This window comes from Podarcis liolepis (assembly GCF_965112155.1).
Source record: "Podarcis liolepis genome assembly, chromosome: 16".
NCBI lineage: Eukaryota > Metazoa > Chordata > Lepidosauria > Squamata > Lacertidae > Podarcis > Podarcis liolepis.
The window spans coordinates 35,176,385-35,198,979 of NC_139567.1; the positions used below are offsets into that span (position 1 = coordinate 35,176,385).

General features: G+C 43.3%; 2 protein-coding genes across 2 annotated transcripts in view; both read left to right on the forward strand.

Annotated features, from left to right (window-relative positions):
• The window catches only part of GTF2IRD1 (GTF2I repeat domain containing 1), a 1,520,245-nt gene that overhangs the window by 1,282,611 nt on the left and 215,039 nt on the right, over nucleotides 1-22,595 (forward strand). The window lies entirely within an intron of this gene.
• The window catches only part of GALNT17 (polypeptide N-acetylgalactosaminyltransferase 17), a 109,265-nt gene that overhangs the window by 56,169 nt on the left and 30,501 nt on the right, over nucleotides 1-22,595 (forward strand). The window contains exons 4-5 of the mRNA XM_083479636.1: nucleotides 3,498-3,672; nucleotides 10,233-10,430. Coding sequence (XP_083335762.1) covers nucleotides 3,498-3,672; nucleotides 10,233-10,430 — 373 coding nt within the window. The remainder of the gene's footprint in view (nucleotides 1-3,497; nucleotides 3,673-10,232; nucleotides 10,431-22,595) is intronic.

Here is a 22,595-nt window from a genome sequence, read left to right on the forward strand (position 1 = left end):
GCTCATAATAGCATGTTGAAAGGTGCCAGGGGTGAAAGAAACCCAATTCTGCACCTCAAGTAATCTCATGGTTAGAGGTTTTATATTGCTTCAAGAAGAGCTTGCTGGATCAGGCCAGGGGGCCATGAAGTCCACATCCCGTTCTCATATTGGCCAGCTAGAAGCCCCAGCAGGAAGCCTGCAAGCAGGACATGGGCACAACAACGCTCTCCTCCAGTGTGGTTCTAGAAGCTGGAATTCAGAAGCAAACAGCTTCCAGCGGTCGAGGTTGAACATTGCCGTCAGGGCAAGTAGCATCCGTGAATTTGACTAATCTTCATGAAGCCATCCAAATTGGTGGTCATCACTTGCTTCTTGTGGGAGTGGATTCCATAGTTTAATTGTTCACTTTATGAAGAAGTACTGTCTGCAATCTCCTAACATTCAGCTTCTCTGAATGTCTCTTGAGTTGCAGTGGGTGAGGGGTGTCTTGCCCAAGGCAAGGTGGGTTGTTGTTTTCTTTATTAAAAAGAGAGAGAGAGATTCAGAAGCAATACAAAATACACAAGTGAGTGAGAAGATTAAAGATCTTCTTCTCAAACAGCAAGTAATGTATATATACCAAGCAAGCACTTCAATCTGCCACTTGGAAGCCCCCAAGAAGCAGTGAAGCAGCTCCCCCAGGTAGCCTCAGTTTGCACGGCCCTGCGGCCGATCAGTCCGTGCACAAGCTTCAAAGAAACTCTGCCCAAACCGTCCGATTTTATAGATAGCCTGTGTGGCTTGCCAGGCTGGCTACGTGCAGATCATCCATTAGCAACCTCCTCCCAGGGCCTCACTTTCTCAAAACAATGTCCAACATCAAAGAAGGTACCCAGGGCCGGATTTAGGTTTGCTGAGGCCCTAAGCTACTGAAGGTCATGGGTCCCTTTATATGTCCAGCTGCCCTTTGTCAACAACAAATTGCCGTTGTTTTTTGTGTTGAATATATGCTATATGGTAATTTATGGATCTAAAAGATATCTAAAGCCATTTGCACATGCAGAATGTAGGCACCCTATATGTAGAAATGAGCAAACCAGTGATATTTTATTTGTTTTTTATCTTATATTTTGGAAATGTACACCCAGGGTTGTTTTTCCTTTTATTTTTTGGGGGGCCCCAAGAGAGTGGGGCCCTAAGCTATAGCTTGTTTAGCTGATACGTAAATTCGGCACTGAAGGTGCCCAGCATTATCCCCCCCCCCCACTGATTAAGGCAGCTGTGGGGGGTGGTTTCACCTCCTCAGGGAATTGAAGACTGTTCTCAAACCATCAAAAAACTTAACAGGAGCGAGGGAGGGAGAAGGAACAGAGGCACGAAGGGTAGCCTTGTCAGATCACTAACTCTTCGATATATAAAAAAATTCCTTCCAGTAGCACCTTAAAGACCAACTAAGTTAGTTCTTGGTATGAGCTTTCGTGTGCATGCACACTTCTTCAGATACGAAAGCTCATACCAAGAACTAACTTAGTTGGTCTTTAAGGTGCTACTGGAAGGAATTTTTTTATTTTGACTATGGCAGACCAACACGGCTACCTATCTGTAACTCTTCGATATATTTTTGTCTTCTGGACACATTTCCCATACAGAGGGAGACAAATTTTTCTCTATTCACTTTCTCTATGTTACATTTACAGCCTTGATAGCAACTGGCTTCCTACATGGATGAGTATCTAAATCTTCTCCCTCATTTCACCTCTGAAGATCTAAGGATTCTCTCTTTGTGTGTGTCTCTGCCTCTCTTATAGTTTTAGTGAAAAAATGAAAATGGGGAATTTGATTTCCCCAATGTTGAACATCAAATACAAACTATTTTCTATGCTGCTCTTCCTAATGGAAATGGTGAATGTTTAGGGCTGGAGCAGAAGAATGCTTAATATATATTTCCCAGCCTTAACTGCAGCGAAGAACTTTGTGTGAGGAACGAAAATAACTTTTAAGTGCATCAAATGGAAAAAAAAACACTTTTGATTTAGTGCTTCTCTCAAATTAGCCCCGTCTTTTCTAATTATTGAACGAAAATCATGCCTCAGTCAATTTGCCATCTTCAACTGCAATGAAATAGTTTGCTGTGATGCAGCAGTGATTTATAATTGAATTAAGCCAGTTTCAGTAGGTTGGGTTGCTGTTCCCTTGGTTTTTGTAGTGACACTTCCGCGCTTTTAGCAGCTTCACAACAGACAGAAATTCAATGGGTGGGGGTTTCCCCAATGTATATTATTTGACATGGAGTGCTGAACCTGTTGAACAATGGCCTGCCATGGCTTGTTTTGGGAATGTCAAAGAGAGACTGGGCAGATGAAAAGTGAGAGCAGTTGAGATGAAAAGCTGGTGGGTGAGTGGGGAAGAAGTCCTTTACCTTGGACTGAGGAGGACAGACACAGGAAGGAGACAGTCAGAAGGGGGAAAGAGATTCCCAAGGTGAGGGAAGAAGTATGCTTGTAAGTTGGAGATGTGAGAGTCTGCCTCTCTGCGTGTGGATAAATAATAGGGTCACCATATGTACCGCAAAATTCCGGTGATGTCTGGGAGGTGGGTGCTAAATTGTCACCCAGGGGGGAAATTAATTAAATAGTAAATGTCCGGGATTTCGTCTGTTCCCCGGCAGAAGCGCTGTGCAGCTTGTTGCCTCCTAGACGATGATTTCAGAAGCCCGCCGTCCACCACTGCCATCCCCCCAAAGAAAGCTCAACAACTTTGGACGATTGCTCAGGAAAAGCTCAACAACTTTTTGGACTATCGCCCCAAAGTAGCTGAGCAACTGTGTCCTGTCCAGATTTTTACTTCTTGAAATATGGCAACCCTGATATATGATATAGGGATGTGGGTGGCGCTGTGGGTTAAACCACAGAGCCTAAGACTTGCCGATCAAAAGTCAATGGTTAAAATTCCCACGACGGGGTGAGCTCCTGTTGCTCAGTCCCTGCTCCTGCCAACCTAGCAGTTTAAAAGCACGTCCGGCGGGAAGGTAAACAGCATTTCTGTGTGCTGCTCTGGTTCGCCAGAAGTGGCTTAGTCATGCTGGCCACATGACCTGGAAGCTGTATGCCAGCTCCCTCGGCCAATAAAGCGAGATGAGCGCCGCAACCCCAGAGTCGGCCATGACTGGACCTAATGGTCAGAGGTCCCTTTACCTTTACCTTTAATATATGATATAACTATGGTAAATGGCCTTATAGTTATTTTCTTTCTCTTTTTCTCCTGGTTTTTATTTTTTTGGGTTTTTTATTATTATTCTTGTTCTGTAGACTAGTCTGATTCTTGTATTTTATGTCAAAAAATTTTCTGAACCATGGCTTAAATATGCAATTGGAAGCCAAGATGATAGGTTCTCAATCCAGGTGTGCACAGACCCTGGTCTGGCACGTGGCACTTTGATTGAGATGGTGTCCTACATGAGAACATCTCAGCTTCTGCTTTGACTCCAAAAGTCTCTGTGTCACTCCAGTTCTTTGGGTTTCTCTTTCTCATTCTAGAGGAGTTGAAGGCGCCCCTGGAAGAGTATGTCAACAAGCGATACCCTGGCCTGGTGAAGGTGGTCCGCAATCAGAAAAGGGAAGGCCTCATCCGAGCTCGCATCGAAGGCTGGAAGGTTGCCTTGGGCCAGATCACTGGCTTCTTCGACGCACATGTGGAGTTCACAGCAGGCTGGTACGTGAAGCACTTAAGGCCCCAGCGCTAACTCATTAGTAGAACAATGTGCTGGTCATCCTGCAACAGAGGTGGCTTCAGGATAGTGTGACCACTGCAGTCCCTCTGGGTGCCACACTGCAGGGGATGCCAGAACGATACTGCCCAGTATACCTGAAGGAGCTTCTCCACCCCCAGCACTTAGCCCAGACACTGAGGTCCAGCTCCGAGGGCCATCTGGCGGTTCCCTCTCTTTGAGAAGCCAAGTTACAGGGAGCCAGGCAGAGGGCCTTCTCGGCAGTGGCCCCAGCCCTGTGGAACGCCCTCCCATCAGATTTCAAGGAAATAAACAACTACCTGACTTTTAGAAGACATCTGAAGACAGCCCTGTTTAGGGAAGTTTTTAATGTTAGATATTTTATCACTTTATTATTATTAATTATAATATTCTGTTGGGAGCTGTCCAGAGTGGCTGGGGAAACCCAGCCAGATGGGTGGGTTTTAAATAAAAAAATAAAAAAATAAAAAGAATTGGCAGGGTGGGGTGCCAAATTTAGCATCACACAGGCCACTACTGAAATTTGCCACTGTTTGGCAACCAGGGTGTCTGTTTCCATTTAAGGCTGCATTTGTAAATGCATTTGCATAATATATGTATTTGGGCAAGCAATTCTCCCTAACACAATACATTTTTTAAAAATATTTTCACTCATACATGATTTTTTTGGGTGCATTTCCGTATAATATGTACAGTCATACCTCAGGTCACAGACGCTTCAGGTTGTGTTTTTTCGGGTTATGGACCCGCCAAAACCTGGAAGTACCGGAATGGGTTACTTCCAGGTTTCAGGGATCACGCAGAAGCGCTAAATCATGCTTTGCACATGCACAGAAGCACTGAATCACAACCCGCGCATGTGCAGACGCGCCTCTGTGGATTGTGAATGCTGCGGGTTGCGAACATGCATCCCGCACGGATCAGGTTCACCACCCAAGCGTCCACTGTACATTTGTTGCTGTTGTTGGAGAATCGTATCACAGAATTTGGAGAAGTGAAAATTGGGTTGGCTTGTATGAAGATGTAAAAACAAGAACACGTTCTCCCCTCCATCCCTACCCCTCAAATTCAGCCTCATGATCTCACGCCAGGAACACACTGGATGGGGTTCACCTAACGTCCCCCACCAGTGAAAGCCCTTTGCAAGGACCTCTGCTTAAGCAACTGGGCTTTCTGTCCATTTTCTTGCGGTGCACCCCATGCACCCCAAGATTGGCTTGGGGTGGGTGGGAGAACCTCCAGAACCCGGGGAAGGGGGGGGGAGGGGGAAGATAATTCCACCTGTCAAGCTGCAATGTTTGCATGGATGGAAAATTTCTAGTAGTGGAACAATGAATTCCGCCCTTTAAGTTAGTAATGGTTACATTAGCCTAAGTCTCCCACACTAAAAATAAGTGGGAGGCAGCAAAAAGCCATTTAAAATGCCTCTCCTGGGACTTCTCCAGACATAAACGTGCATTCATGATAATTTATGCTTGTGATGGCACTGGGATAGTTATGCAAGGCCATGCTTTCAACGCCGTTTGTATTTGCTAAAGTTTTGGAGAAGACAATTTGGCTTAATTTCTAATTGAGCTCCCGTTGCTCGGTCCCTGCTCCTGCCAACCTAGCAGTTTGAAAGAACGTCAAAGTTCAAGTAGATAAATAGGTACCATTCCGGCGGGGAGGTAAACCGTGTTTCCGTGTGCTGCTCTGGTTCGCCAGAAGCAGCTTAGTCATGCTGGCCACATGACCCGGAAAAACTGCCTGCGGACAAACGGCGGCTCCCTCGGCCAGTAAAGTGAGATGAGCGCCGCAAGCCCTGAGTTGTTTGCAACTGGACTTAACTATCAGGGGTCCTTTACCTTTACCTTTTACCTGTCACATTCTGCTGCAATCCTGCAGATTTTCATAACGCAGATGTTCCAGGTTTTGTTGTTTTTCATCCCACTTTTGTTGTGCTGTAGCACAAGAATCCCCAGCCAGAGAGCAATAAGGTGTCATTATCGTTCGGGAATCCCCACAAAACAACGAGCCACAGTGGCGATGTTCTGCTTCCTCTGTCAGAGGTACTACGGACACCCCAGAAGCCTCAGATGGTTAGCATGTGGTGCTCATAATGCCAAGATTGCAGGTTTGATCCCTGTATGGGACAGCTGCATATTGCTGCATTGCAGGGAGTTGGACAACATCAGGCATAGGCAAACTCGGCCCTGCAGATGCTTTCGGACTACAACTCCCATCATCCCTAGCTAACAGGACCAGTGGTCAGGGATGATGGGAGTTGTAGTCCCAAAACACCTGGAGGGCCGAGTTTGGCTATGCTTGGATGACATGATCCTCAGGGTCCCTTCCAACTCTACAATTGTCTGATTCTCTGACTCAGTGAGGGCTTTTGAATACCAGTTACTGGGAATCACAGGTGGGGAGAATACTTGTACCCTCAGGCTCCACTTGTGGTCTTCTGATGGACATCTGGTTGGCTCCTGTGAGAATAGGGCACTGGGTTAGTTGGGCCATTGGCCTGATTCAACAGTGCTCTACTTATGTAAAGGCAACCTGCCAATTTACATATGTTCATATGCGGCCTCACATATGCACATTGTGCCAAACCCGGAAGTGACCCAGAAACATCACAAAAAGGGGTGGAATGGGGTATTTCCAGGCTTTTCTCAGAGGGGTTTCAAATAGATAAGACTTCACAGATGTGTGTGGTGCCCTGGAACGTAACCCTGGCGTAAAGGGGTGGGTGGGTGTTGCCTATACTTACGGATTGTCACCAGCTACGTTCTACTCAGAGTAAACCCATTAAAAGTAATAAGCCTAAGTTAGCCGCACCTATTCACTTGAATGGGTCTAGCAGTGGATAAAACGCTTAAGTTCTTAATAAGGAGAAATGCTGTACAATATAATAATATAATAATAATTTATTATTTCTACCCAGAACATCGGAGGGATGCGGGTGGCACTGTGGGTTAAACCACAGAGCCTAGGACTTGCTGATCAGAAGGTTGGTGGTTCAAATCCCCGCGACGGGGTGAGCTCCCGTTGCTCGGTCCCTTCTCCTGCCAACCTAGCAGTTCAAAAGCACGTCAAAGTGCAAGTAGACAAAAAGGTACCGCTCCGGCGGGAAGGTAAACGGTGTTTCCGTGCGCTGCTCTGGTTCACCAGAAGCGGCTTAGTCATGCTGGCCACATGACCCGGAAGCTGTCTGCAGACAAACGCCGGCTCCCTCGGCCCATAGAGCAAGATGAGCGCCGCAACCCCAGAGTCAGTCACGACTGGACCTAATGGTCAGGGGTATCTTTACATTTACCTTTACCCAGCCCATCTAGCTGGGTTTCCTCAGCCACTCTGGCCGGCTTTCAACAGAACATTAAAAACAGAACAAAACATCAAGCATTAAAAACTTCCGTAAACAGGGCTGCCTTCAGATGTCTTCTAAAAGTCAGATAGTTGTTTATTTCCTTGACTTCTTATGGGAGGGTGCTTCACAGGGCGGGCACCACTGTATGGACAGTCCAGAATAAATTGACTACTAATTTGTGTCAACAGCATGTTGCAAAATGTCTCCACAGCACACACACGCTTCTGTGTCAAGGCTATGAAAGAGCTTTATGCTGTTTCTACTTATCTGTGCTGAAAGAGAAGTGTTGCTCCCCCCCTCCTCTTCCTATGTTTTTACAACAGAACAGGTTATGTTTCTTTTTTTCAAAAAAAGAAAAAAGAAAATTCCACCTCCTTTGCTCTTCTTGAAATATGTGTGACACGTGAGCCTATAATGCATGTTTCATTGTCTGCCTTGAAAAAGATGCAGAAAGCACCCAGGAGTAAAATAGTGGCATATCTACACAACACGCATGGTGGAGGAGTGACAGATTTTGAGTGGAGTCACCTGAGCTTTCCTTTGAACAATAAAGCTGAAGGATGTGTTCAGAAGGCTTATTTTCAATGCTCGCACCTGTACGCCGAGCTAAGCTAAATGCTATTATCGCTCAAGTCACTTGTTCTTCAGAACTGGGTTTTTCACTCATGCAAGGCAGGTGGAGCAAGAAGGACACTATAATTGACTGAACTCCTGTGTTTTGAAAGGGCTTCTTTGATGTATGGTGCATTGAATTCCCCCTTGTGTTTTACTACACAGAGAGCTTTACAATTACAGCAGGACTTTGCTTTGGATTATGTTGCTGTTTTTATTGTTGTTCATTTCATTTTGATACTGCTTTGTATTTTTAAGGGGTGGGGTATCTAAAAGCTGTTTACAACCTACATCAAATAAAACAATCCAGAATAAAACACCAGAGAAGGAAGTCAAATATAAAATGTGCATTTAGAACAGCATAATTAGCAAGGGAATAAATAGCTCAGTTGGTTAGAATGTGGTGCAGACAGCTCCACGGTTGCAGGTTCGATCCCCGTAAGGGATTCTAAATTCCATTGTAGAGGTTTGGACTGGAGGTCCTTTCTAACTCTATGATTCTATGAGATGAAATGTCATCGTAAGCATGGAATGTATCTGCTGCTGTTGCTGCTGATCCTGCCAATGGTGGTTCATGGCGGGCAGTGGCTATGGAAGCTCACCTGGGTCTTCAGCCTCACCTTTCATAGCTGGAATCAGTCAGGTGGGGAAAGGCCTGCAAGGTAGGGAGCAGGTCTTCTGAGTCTCACAGCCAAGATTGTTATGGGGATGGAGCACATGAATCTAAATGGGGAAATCCATTGCTTTATTCAAAGCCATAAGATATAGAAGGGACCTCAAAAAGATCAGTGACCCTTTCTGAATTCCAATGTATGTGCGCAAGGTAGATGTTCAGAACCAAATGGAAGCTATGAAGGGGCCCCCAAATTTAAACACACACCTTCCACCAAGATTTTGAAGTTGGGGTTGGGGTAGAATTATAGAATCATATGCATACTACTTTAATAGTCAATACTTCTCAGAAAGATTTCTGGGAACTGTAGTTTAAGAAGAAGAGAAGAAGAGTTTGGACTTGATATGCCGCCTTTCACTCCCCTTAAGGAGTCTCAAAGCGGCTAACAATCTCCTTTCCCTTCCTCCCGCACAACAAACATTCTGTGAGGTGAGTGAGGACTGAGAGACTTCAGAGAAGTGTGACTAGCCCAAGGTCACCCACCAGCTGTATGTGGAAGAACGGGGAAGCGAACCCAGTTCACCAGATTACAAATCCACCGCTCTTAACCACTACACCATGCTGGCTTAAGGGGGGAAGGGCATTATTGATTTGTTCTTATTATGCATTTTGTGTTTTTTATCTTGTAGTTTTATGTTGTGAACCACCCTGAGATATACAAATGAAGGATGGCATACACATTTATTATTGTTGTTACATATTATTATTATTATTATTATTATTATTATTATTATTATTATTATTATTATTATTATTATTATTATTATTACAACAGCAGCAGCAGCAACAACAACAGTTCCCAAGTTGTTAGAAGACTCCGTTCCCCTTACTGAGCTACAATTCCTAGAATGGTTAGCAATCAATCCCTTTCCCCAGGGAATTTTGGAAAGTGTAGTTCTGTGAGACAAATGGGGGTCTCCACATAACTTTCAGCAACCCAAACAATTCCACCCTTAACAAACAATAGCTCCCTGACTCTGTAACTGTTAACGTGGTATAATGGTGCTTTAAAAATGTATTGCAGATGTGGCCTTCCTTAAGTCCCCCCCCCCCCAGTGTTCACAGTCGCAATAAGAATTGGCTTCTAAAAAAGCATTATTATTATTATTATTATTATTATTATTATTATTATTATCCTGAGAACACCATCATAAAAGCTTTGTGAAAACAGTGCATGATGCTGCTGAAGGGCTTAGCGTTTCAGCTACCTACATTTCGTGTTATCTCAAGGTGACTCAAGTACACGGTCTCTCATCTTCCCAAAAGCAGAGGAAAGCTTTGGGGCATGTTGACAACAGGGGGCTGTTAAGGGCAGGGTGTATAAATCAAATCAGGGAAACGGACACCAAATACGGATTTAGACTGTAATTCTGTACTCTCTTAATTGGGGGGTGGGGGGGGGGCTATCCCACCGAACTCAATGGGGCTTGCTTCTGAGTAGACATAGCCACTGTAAGTACCTTCCTTGAAGCAGTCTGTGTAAAAGCCCTGAACGCAAAAAGAAAAAGAAGAAGCCTTGCAGTCATATGGTTATGGTTGTGCAGGTTGTCGGAATTTTGATGCATCTCATTACATTTCAAATGCAAATGTCATACATAGATGATTCTATTTATATCCTGTCAGAATCTATTGCCGTACTAGATTTGAAATTTCGTTTTACTCAACAGTCCAACGTTCTTATGTCATTCAGCGATGTGTGGCGTTCCTAGGGGTCTGTCTGGGGGAAACCCCACGGCACGGCTGCAGTAATCCACAAGCACCTACCATTTGCCCTAGGCGATGTGGGCAGGTAGGCCTTCAGAAGCGAAGGAGCAGCTGCCACTCCTCATCTCCCACCCCAGTTAGGAGTGATATGTCTACGTCCTTCAAAGCTGTTTTGCTTTCCTTTTCAGGGCTGAGCCTGTTCTTTCACGGATCCAGGAAAACAGGAAAAGAGTCATCCTTCCTTCTATTGACAATATCAAGCAGGACACCTTTGAGGTTCAGCGCTATGAAAATTCAGCCCATGGATACAGTTGGGAACTGTGGTGCATGTACATTAGCCCACCGAAGGACTGGTGGGATGCTGGAGACCCTTCACTACCAATCAGGTTGGTTGCAGAACAGCATGATGTGAAATAGCAGGCATTTCAACGAGAATCTGTGAATTCAGATTTACCCACATTAAGATTCTGGTTATAAGTTACTCGTCACATTGGTGTGTCGGCCAGTCTTTATGACTGGAGAATTCAGAAAACAATCTCCCAGAAACAAGTGGAGAAATTGGGAAGGGACAATGGAGCTCCTACTGACCTCTGTCCATTGCAGATCTTAACTCTTCTGGAAAAGCTGAGTCAGCAGAGCATGCAATTCCTAATCTCAGGGTCATGGGTTCGAGCCTTACATTGGGGAAAAGATTCCTGCATTGCAAGGGTTTGGGCTAGATGACCCTCAATGTTCCTTCCAACTTTATAATTCTACGATTCTGTGGCTGTTCTCCATAAGAGATGGGAAAGGTGAGGAGCAGGCATTAGGATATGTCAAGGAGAGATACGATGAGAATAAATCATAACACTTTAAAGATGGCAAGTGGCTGAACAATCCTTTCCAGCTTACCATGCAATCTCTAGTAGAACAATCAGATTTTTCAACAGCTTAATTGTGGATACTTTCCACAGGAAGTGTGAAAGATGTAGCCAATATCTTATTCTAGATTACTTTGAATGGAATGGAAACATTAGCACTTTTGAGGCCTTGCATAGTCTGCTGTTCTTGGAGCCATCTTGCTTCTTGTGTTCTGAAAGTCTTAAAACTCCAAAAGTGAGTTGAGTGTAGCAGTTAATAGTAAAAGGATTGGGGTGTACTGTGTGATATTTGGAGACTAGCAAGAGTGTTGAAAAAGCAGATCCAACCCAGATGCCGCAGGCTTGGAGAGCTGTCAACCAACTGAACCAAAATCATGTTGGCTGTATGCCATAGGAAAGGATTACGAGTGAGAGCAATCCTTCATTTATATAGAAGTTGCATACTGGCACGTGTCTGATGATTTTGTCACATGAATAAGTACTTAGGTGCATAATGGGCTGTATTGCAGGAGTTCCCAAATTGTGGTCTGTGACTCGCCAGTGTTCTGTTAGGTTAAGTTAGCTGTCTTGTGTCATGTCTGCTTTAAATAGTCATTTTGATTTTTAATTGTATTTTTATTGCTTCTTTCAGTACTTCCATTGCATTTGCTGTGTTGCAATTTGAGTTCTATATAACACAGATTGTAACGCCATAAAACACAATTTTTAAAAATGGCAATTAAAAATACGCTTAAAATCATACATCGTCGAGCACAGCACATTTCAATTGCTACAACAGGCAGAAAAATCTTTTAAGCGGTTCACCAAGATCATTGGCAACTTTCAAGTGACTCATGGGGAGGAAAAGTATAAGAAACACAATGCCCACCTACTTCATTTGTCTGTTGTGTTCACCATCTTTTCAGCCCTGGTTTCCAAAGTGGAATGCCATTGCAAGATTTTGGCAAAACAAATACAATTAAAACAAAGAAGCGCTTATTGGATAAAGATATGGGGATAGAATAAGAGTATTCCTCCCTCATCCTCTGATTTTGCCTCTGCTGCATATTTTGGGAGCCTCATTCCCCTTTCCCTCCTGGGAGGGAGTGAGACTCTGCTGGGAAAAAATCAGAGGGGATGGATCCTTCGCAGGCAGATTGCCATTCCTCCCTGTGATCCAACCCCTCCGTACAGTATCTGCCTGCCTGTCCCCATTCAAATAAATGGAGAAGAGGTGTGCCATTAGACTGCATGACAGTGGGCAGAAAGAGACTCCCACTCCTGAGCCTGTGCTCAATCTGAGGAGAACACTGGAAAACTTTCCCATTTCTATTAGCATGGCCTGTCCAACCATGTTGGAAACAAAAAAACTGAAATTAGAGCATCACATGTGTATAGGAAGACAGATGAACCCCAAAGTTTGGACTTGGGCAAGATAAGATCATCAGAATAGAGTTAATGTTTTTGTAGGCTGAGTCATCATGGCGGCTGGTGGAAGTACAACCCCCCTGAGGAGGTCTGGTATATTTGAAGCACATTTTTCTCGCCCACTGTCTGTGCAGTGATTTTCCTTTGATTGAAGAAGCATACAGGATCTCTCTCATGGGGCAAATTGTCTGGAATCAAATAAAATGCTTCATTCAGAAATGAACTTCAGGTGGTGGTTCTAGAAAAGTGCTTGCTTGATCTATTACAAAAGAGGAAAGCAAAATACTTTCCTTGCAAGTGGTGTCATCAAGAACTTTGTGTTAAAGATCAGAGGGAAGGCCAGTTGAGGTTCATCCATTAAGGTGAATGGGGCACCAAAGCTCAGTCTGTCCTCAGCCACCTTCCTGTCCTCTTACAACAGATCCAGAGGTGTCACAGAAATGCGTAATTTAGAGGGAAATGTGCATCACAATGAAAAAATGAGTAAAATAACATACAAAAAATCATCATATTAGAAGAAATGTGTACATAGGGGGGAGTATTTTTACTGAGAGAAATTTGCACTAAAATGCTGAATAATGTTCCTGAAGAATTTGTCTTTATATAAAAAATAAATAAATTGCTGTAGAAGCTTGAGGAACTGAATTGAAGAATGGAGAAATGAGAAACTATGAGAACCAAAATGGACAGGTCCTTCCATTCCTGTTCCTAGCTGTATCCCAGCTTTGAACTGTCTGGAAAAGAAGGTTCATATTTCATGTGTGTATGTGTGTGAGAGAGAGCCAGATTCCAATCAATATTACACATCCCCTGGAAGACGTCGAGACGCAGAAAGCAGATGGTTGGCTCAAGTGGATAGCAGACTCCAAAAGATTGTTCCATTCATTCAATTTGCTATTTCTGAACCAACTTTTTTTTTAATTTAAAAGAAGAAACCTACACATGAGCAAATCAAGTGGGGGGGGGGGAAATGGCCTGAGAAAACTGTGTACAATTTTAGAATTATGATGGAAGGAGCTGGAGGTACAACAGTCCTCACCTTAAAGGGCGTACCCAATTCAACTTCCATTCATCATAACAGTGTGCTTGGCAGAACTCTCCACCTCTGTTCCTGGTGAGATTTTTTGGCATGAGTTGGGACTGTGTGACAGAGATGTATGAAACAAAGCAGGGTTGTTTTCTTTTTCCATTTTAGCAGATGAGCTATATTGAAATGTGCTTCTGCGTATCTGTTTCCTCCCCCTCCCACACCATTGTGCAGATTAGTAGATTAGTGATGTGACGTTTCTAGTGCTGCAGATGTTGCAAACTTCATTTTATCTGGGTGTGTGTGATGGGGGTGAAGACAGGAACAGCAAAAATCCTAGGCATGTTTACCATTTTCATAAGAGCACAAGAAGAATTATGGTGCATCAGGACTCATCTAGTTCAGAACTTGAGTCCAACTGCACTCTTCCCACCTGAGATTCCTTCAAACTGCTATAACACATCCAATAGTGGAGTGTGAACATAGGTATCCTGTATAGTAGCTGTTGATAGCATTATGTTCCATGAATTTGTGTAACCGATTACATTGTTAATACTATGTTTTGTTCAATGGGACTTGCTCCCAGGTATGTGGGTTAAGGCTAGCAGCCCAGAATGAGTTCTCCAGAGCTGTCTGTCACTGGGTCATCACGAGTATAATGTACCGTATTTTTTGCACCATAACACTCACTTTTTTCCTCCTAAAAAGTAAGGGGAAATGTCTGTGCGTGTTATGGAGGGAATGCCTACGGGTGGCATGCCTACGGATTTTCCTCCTCTAAAAACTATGTGTGTGTTATGGTCGGGTGCGTGTTATAGAGCGAAAAATACGGTAAATATCGGCAAGGAACCACAGGGAAGTCCTTTGCCATGTGAATTAGGTACAGACCATTTCTGAATAGGTGAGCACTCCATGACATCATAGCACCTCAACCAATGGCCATTAAGGCTTATTTCAACGAGGTTTCAGGGAGACCTGACCTTCTGGGCTCCTGTGAACCCATGGTGATTCATTGTATCATATTGGTCTTGTTAATCCTTTCTAAAACAAACAGGGATGGCTTGCAAATTTATTCCTGGGGGTTTATTCCTCATTTAGAATAAACCTACCCCCAAATGAACTCTTAGCACCATGCAGCATGTCAGAGAGAATAAGATGTTAAGCAGTATGTGAATATTTCCTTTGCTTCCCAGCAGGTGGGCTTTCACAGATACACAAGCATGAGAAAAGTTGTATTTTGAGCTAAAGGGTGATAATTTATTAAAGCTGATCTTGAGAAGACAAAGTACCAATTTTTTTTTTTAAAAAAAACTTTTTAAAAATGCATTGCAGTCTCTTCCGCTTGAAAAAAGCTACATGCATAATGCCGCCAATGGGGTTTTAATGGGCAAGGATCTGTTTGGATTTTTGTTGCCTTAAGTTGACTTGACAAGAACATGGCACTAGATGCCAGAACAAAAAGGGCCCACGGTGAGGCAGATCCTAATAGTACTTTTGTTGTTGTTTAGTAGTTGTGTTTCTTCCAGACACAGATGTGTTTTGTGGGAGTAATTCGCCAGAAACTGTTATGCTTTTGCAACAACCCAGCCAGCCAGTCACCCACCCCATCAGTATGTCCACAGATAAAAATAGGTACAGGCTCATAACTCCCTAATTCTCCTTCCAAAAGTCACTGGCCACTCCCCACACCCCACATGATTCTTTTTGTAATATATAAATAGAATTAATTTTTTTAAAAAAAAGAATATTGGTTTCCAAAGGATCAAGCAGCCCATCACAGATAAATTTTGTATAGTTGCAAATTAATATAATTGACACTTCTTCATTTCATAACTGTACCATTAAAATTGCATTATCCTTTTGTCCAATTCTATAACACACCTTCCAGGCCACAGTAGGTGCATCAGGTCCACCGTTCTGTTCCCAAAGTGGCCAGACATGCTTCCCTCCTGCATTTTCCAGCAACTGGTATTCAGAAACAGTACAGGCAGAAATGTTTTAGGCGCATTTGATATGTATGCGACTGTGCTGAAGCCAGAAGTGACCTGAAAAGTCACCAAAAGGGGCAGTGGGGTGGGGGCGGAATGGGATGTTTGCAGGCTTTTCCAATGGTGTTTCAATTATACGTGATTGCACTTAAACATGCAGGGTCTTGGAATGTAACCTGGGGAGGTTAGCCTGTGCTGCCTCTGACTCTGAAGGCAGAACAGAGCAATAGCAGTTAGTAGCCTTCAATAGCGTTATTCTCCATGAATTTGTCCAATCCTCTCTTTTACAGATGCCCAGGTTGGTGGCCACCACCGCTTGCCGTGGGAGTGAGTTCCACAGTTTACTTACCTATTTTCTTGCAGTCTGATATCGGTCCTCATAGCTGTAGTTTACTTTAAAGGATAGATCCCAGAAAATACAGATAATAGCCCTAGTAAATTGAGACAGTGGGAGCACCTGTGCGCTCATCCACACAGCACATACTTAAACAATGAAATTTGCTCCCACAAAATGTTATGGAGGCCAACAGTTTGAGTGGCTCTAAAAGAGGATTAGAGATCATGCATGCCTACCTTTTGCACCATGCTTTTTAGGACGAGGTTCACCCTTTAAAGTACCACATCCAAGCTCTTTTGTTTTGCCTTGATGCTCTCCCCAGGAAAACCTGTTCTTTAATGCTGAATTGGAACAAAAAGCAATTTGGGTTTTTCTGTGGATTGCCGTTTGCTCTGATTCAGCAGTTAAGAGTGTATTTTCACAAGGGAGGGGGACTACTGGGACATGGAGATTTGTGTGCCAAGGCCCTGGAACCCGTAGTTCCCTGATGGATAATATACACACGGGCACAAGTATTTTGGTTTATGGGTTCAAAATAGGCCACTGCTTTATTGGTTACAGATGTGAGCGGTTTGGCTTAGGCGTTGGGGTGAAGCCAGGCTATATTACACTCCTGCCCGTCTTCAGGGAGTCCATCTAAGGGTAAACCACCAATTGGAGGAGCCCTATGACTTACATCAATTAGGGGCACCCCATTGGGGTAGTGGCATGGTCCTAGCCCACGTCCGGGCATCAGACAGAATCCACACCCCTGGATCCCTTTAACAAGATACGCTTAATGAGGAGGGGCAGGTGGAGGCTACAACCTCCCCTCCATCCAAACAAAGGCTTTCCCAATGCCTAAAGCACAATCAACGCTTCGAAACATGGAGTGAAAGAAAGTCCGGATGTGCCCTTAAGACAAAATCATGTTGACTTAAGGCTATCAAGGGCTAATAACCCTAAACATCATCATCATCATCATCATCAACAACAACAACAACAACATTTTATTTATACCCCACCCATCTGACTGGGTTTCCCCAGCCACTCTGGGCGGCTTCCAACAAAAGATTAAAAATATGTACATTAAAACATCAGACCTTAAAAACTTCCCTAAGATGTCTTCTAAACGTCAGATAGTTGCTTATTTCTTTGACATCTGATGGGAGGGCATTCCGCAGGGTGGGCGCCACCACTGAGAAGGTCCTCTGCCTGGTTCCCTGTAACTTCGCTTCTCACAGCGAGGGAACTGCCAGAAGGCCCTCGGCTCTGGGTTATGTTGTTCTGCCTTCAGTATGCAGATACGCTTCTGAAAGCCAGTCGCAGGAGGGCAGAGTGCTGGTGTGGCCAGGTCATTCTGAGCGCCTTACAGCAGGGCACTATGTCGAGACATGGAGAGAGAAAAAACTCTGCAGGTGGCTGTATTCTTTGTTTTGACTGCAAGACTGTTCTTCAGCTAGTGACACGCCTGTACTTTTGGATAGCATTCTCTCCGTCGCCTGTGCTTCTGCCCCGAAGGTTTGTGCTGTTTGCCAAGCTTTCTCAAAAGGGTACAGCTGGCCCCGCAGAGCACGTAGTACACCTAAATGCCATGCACTGGATTTCCAATGCACATTTCATTGCTCTGAACTTGCTGAAGGTATGCAAGTCGGAGCTGGGGTGGGGTAATGAGCAAATAGCTGCCAAATTGTGGCAGACAATTGCTGAATAGCCTCAGGAAAGCCACTCATTGCACAATAGATAGTGTTTGATGTGGGAGCACGGAAGAATTTACAAACTGGAAGACAATGATCTGTGGAATAGGAAAACGGGTTTTTTCCTATCTCGTGCAGAAGGCCATTAGAGGTCAGAGACAAATTGGAACAGTTGCAGCAGCTGTGTAATGCAAGTGTAATGAGCATTGCTGTATCTGATAGTATCTGATATTCTGTTGTTTAGGATGTGTTTCGGTTCTCACTTTGGGAGTGAGCCCTCTTGAATTCAAAGAGCTTTACTTCCAAATTACTTGTACAAAACAGTAGGGTGGCCATCACAGTAGGGGGGGGGGGCTGCAGTCAAGAGAGGAGATATTGTTGCCTAAAATTTGGAGATGTTAATTTCTATGTGTTGATTCAAAGTCAGGAATAATCACACTTTAACTGCAGCCACACCCACACTGTACTTGTTCAGCACTATTATACTGCTTGGATAGTCACAGCTTCCACCAAAGAATCATGGGAATTCTATGGTGCTTAGAGTTATTAGGCGACCCTTGTTCCCCCTCTCAAAGCTACAATTCCCAGAGTGTTTTCCTTTTTTCAGGGAACTCTGAGAATTGGAGCTCTGTGAGGGGAAGTGGAGTGAGTGTGGTGGAGTCTCCTTCTTTGGAGGTCTTTAAGCAGAGGCTTGGCAACCATATGTCAGGAGTGCTCTGATGGTGTTTCCTGCTTGGCAGGGGGTTGGACTCGATGGCCCTTGTGGTCTCTTCCAACTCTATGATTCTATGAATAGAGCTGTGGGTGTTGAATATAGGATCAAATGGAAAATGATGCCTTCCTACATCCATAGGTTTGACTTGATAGGAGACAGCCTCTTCTGCCTCCATGGTCCCTGAATACAATAAACTTGTGATTCTTGTGCACACTGAGTTCCGGGGCAGAAAATGAGCTAGCATTTTCACCCAATGTGATACTAGCATAGCAAGTAGGTCTTGCAATAATCTCTCTGTTTCCACAATTTGGTTAAAAGTTTCTGCTACCTACCACGGCATGCATAATTCTGTACTTGGACAAATAAGTTGTGGCGTTTTGCTGTGCAAAATAAGCAGATGTGCAATATGCTTCCATTTTTCCACAAAATCTTCTGAGATGTGTTGTAAAATAATATGATGGTGATACACAGTGTGTAACAATCCCCGCTCCCTGTTTAGATTCCATTTCCCTTTGTCCTTTATATTGCCTTCTTTTTGCGTTGAGATGCAAACAGCCTTGCAGAGCTTCAAATAAATAATTTTAAAAGTTTGAAAATGAAAAAGTGGCTCTCCAGGGTTTGAAAAGGGTTTTTTCTTTTATCCAGGTTTACCTGGAGATATCAGGGATCGAACCTGGGAGCTTCTGCATGCAAATCAGATGCTTTATTATTGAGCTGTGGACTTCTCCCAAAAGCCATACCTCTCAACCTTCCTGATTTCAGCAGAACATCCTGGAATCACAGAATCCATCCTGGTTTTTTTGGTCCAGCACTTCGGCATGAGACAGCTGGCTTATGCCAGATCTCTGGACCAAATGATGCTCATTGTTTTGTTTCACACTCTTGTATATATCGGCTGGTTCGCGTGAGAGCTCAAGACCAAAAAAATGAACATTCCGATTTTGAACAGTGGGGTGTTGGAGGGTATGCAAAAGATAAGCAACCAAGTAAACAGGGAAACTTGATGGCTATCCAAAGATGGGGAATGAGCAGTGCCGGATTTGGGTATAAGCTAAACTGAGTCTTTTCAGTCTCTGTTTTCGGTATGAGTGTAATATAAGCTTCTTTCCATGATTCTGGCGCCTTTTCCCCCTCTAAAATTTCATTGCAGACTTCTTTCAAAGGTTGTAACAACCACTCCTTCAAAGTTTTATAATATCTGGAAGTCAACCCATCTGGTCCTGGAGATTTGCCCAGTTGCATGTTTTGAATGGCACTTTCTATCTCTTGTTCAGTTATTTTCTGATTCGGATGTATTTTACTTTGCTGAGAGATTTTTTGTAATCCATATTTCTTAAGAAACTCATCTATCTCCCCTTCATTCTCCGACCCTTGTGAGTATAATTTTTTTTAAAATAACCCTGGAAGCAATTTCTAATCTCATTTGGCTTATAAATGTTCTTTCCTTCAACCTCTAGGCTTGTGACCGTATTTAATTTTTGTCTTTTCTTCAATTGCCAAGCCAGAGGTTTACCACATTTATCTGCAGATTCAAATGTCCTTTGTCTCATTTGTTTAATCTTCCATTCTATTTCTTGATTCATCAATTCCATATATTGCGTCTGATGTAACTTAATTTCTCTCAAAATCTCCTGGGACTTTGGTTTGGATCTCAATTTCTTTTCTCCTTCTTTTATCTTTTCCAAAATCTTATCCTTCTTCTCATTTTGGTTTCTCTTCTTTATTGAATTTTGTTGTATTAAATAGGGCCCCACTCTCTTGGGGCCCCCAAAAAAATTAAAGGAAAAAAAACCCTGGGTGTACATTTCCAAAATATAAGATAAAAAACAAATAAAATAAAACTTACATAAAGCAACAGGGTTTTGTGTTGTGTAGGCTCCTATGATGTAAGTAGTGGGCCCTGCCTGCTAGCCTGCTCCCTAAAATATCACTGTTTTGCTCATTTCTATATACAGGGTCCCTACATTCTGCATGGACTGGTTGCATGGCAACATGGGCAAATGGCTTTAGACACCTGTTAGGTCCATAAATTACCATATACAGTGGTACCTCAGGTTAAGTACTTCATTTGTTCCGGAGGTCCGTTCTTAACCTGAAACTGTTCTTAACCTGAGGTACCACTTTAGCTAATGGGGCCTCCTGCTGCTGCCGTGCCACCAGAGCACAATTTCTGTTCTCATCCTGAAACAAAGTTCTTAACCCGAGGTACTATTTCTGGGTTAGCAGAGTCTGTAACCTGAAGCGTGTGTAACCTGAAGCATGTGTAACCCGAGGTACCACTGTAGCATATATTGAACACAAAAAACAGCGACAGTTTGTTATATTATATTATATTTTATTAAATTTGTATACCGCCCTTCATCCGTACAAATGGAGAGTCCTTAAGGTTTCATTAAAAAAAGATCATTTTTACTCAGCATGGTGTAAGTTTTTCTCCTATGCTAACTCAATTGAACAGCCCACTAAACCTCTTGTTCCACAGATAAATATGTGGAGAGGTTTTACTGAGAACTGAATTTACTCTCCCTCCTCTTTCTCTTCTTTTCTTTTCATATGTGATAGTTGAATTCAGTATTACATTCTTAGTTGTTTCCTAGGTTTTCCTCTCCATTGTACCTCTGTTTTATTTTTTTCTATTTCTATATGCATTTTTATCTGTTACACTGATCACTTCTACTTTATTTCTATGTGTTCATTTTAATAATATTTATTTTTAAAAATCTCCTGGCTAGCCTTACACTTCTAAGCATCTATTCACACTGTTGAATATACACAAATAACAAATGTATGAAAAGAAAGAAAATGACAACCAATATCTCTCAGGATGAATCCTGGTCCTTATAATGAGCATGTATGGAATGTGATTGCATAATACAGTTAAAGTATTGGGGTCACTTAAACACCAGTTAAAGTCAACCAGAAATAAACACCAAAGTTATAAGATTGTGGGTATCTAAATGAGCCCATAAACATGTTTTTTAATAAAATAAAATAAAATAAAAATCATGGCATTATAGCAGTAATTGTAGGAAAAGAAATACACACGTACACAACACACTCACAGTAACATCACTGCATATTAAAACTTGGTTTTCTAGCATCAACTCCTGAGTTACATTACAAATAAATGTTACATCTCTTGGGCTGATGTATGATGTACTCTTTGTGGAATGGTGATGGCTGGAATGGAGTAATGAATGCAGAGAAGCACAGCCTGTTCCCCATGTATAATGGATGAGGCACAGTTTTTGCGACCATACTAGGAAAATCTTTTTTGTCGCTTCGAAATTAGATCCCCTGGGTTTTGACTAGGGAGCTGTGGAGATTGGTTATGGCCTGTATCAAGCTTAGGGAGACCTTGGCTTCTTACCATGCAGGAAATAGATGCTGGGAATTCCATATATTACTTCTGTCATACCTGAGACCATACCCTCCAACATTTCTCCAATGAAAATAGGGAAGTCCTAAGGAAAAGTGGGACATTCTGGGATGAAATCAGAAACTGGAATGGCTTCTGTAAATCTGGGGCTGTCACTAGAAAATAGGGGCATGGGGGGGGGGTCTGCCTGAGGCACCTCTCTCTGAAACAGACTTACTCTTGTGGTAGTCATGGACACCAGAGCTCAGTCTGAACATACTTTTAGGGCCTGGAATTTGCTAAGTTGTGATAGAAGAGAGAAGACTTTGTGAATAGTGAATACATTTTGGGTGTTATTGAACTGGGTTCTACTAGCAGTAAAGGTAAAGGAGCCCTGGATGGTTAAGTCCAATTAAATTCAACCATGGGGTGCAGTGTTTATCTCTGCTTTCAGGCCGAGGGAGCCAGCGTTTGTCCACACACAGCTTCGGGGTCATGTGGCCAGCATTACTAAACCACTTCCGGTGCATGGAACACCATGACAAGTGCCAGAGCTCATGGAAACACCACTTACCTTCCTGCCGCAGCAGTACCTATTTATCTACTCGCGCTGGTTTGCTTTTGAACTGCTAGGTTGGCAGGAGCTGGGACAGATCAACAGGAGCTCACCCCGTCGTATGGATTCAAACTGCTGATGATTGGCAAGCCCAAGAGGCTCAGTGGTTTAGACCACAGCGCCACCCACGTCCCTTTCTGCCGGCAGTAGGCACACTGAAAATAACATGTCCATTAATGTCAATGGGTCTTCTCTGAGCAAGGCTTAGTTGAAAACCACCCACACTTACTACAGGCTCAGTTCAAAGTGGAAGCCATGTTTGATCTCCTCACATATCTGCCCACTAGGAAGAAACATAGAAAGCTGCCTTATACTGTACCAGGGAAAGTAAGCACGCAGTGGGTTTGCTGTTGGTAAAGAGAGATGTTTGTATTGCTTTTAATTCACAATAGGGGGTTGCCATATTAGTTTGACTTGAAAGAGGTGAGGCAAAGAAGCAGGAGGAGTGTAGCCTGAGGAAAAGGAGCGAGGAAGACTCAGGAAGACTCGGTGCCCATGGACACCTGGAAACTTGAAGACAACCCTAATTGGAACACCTGCTGTAGGGCCTTAATCCTGCTAGATAAT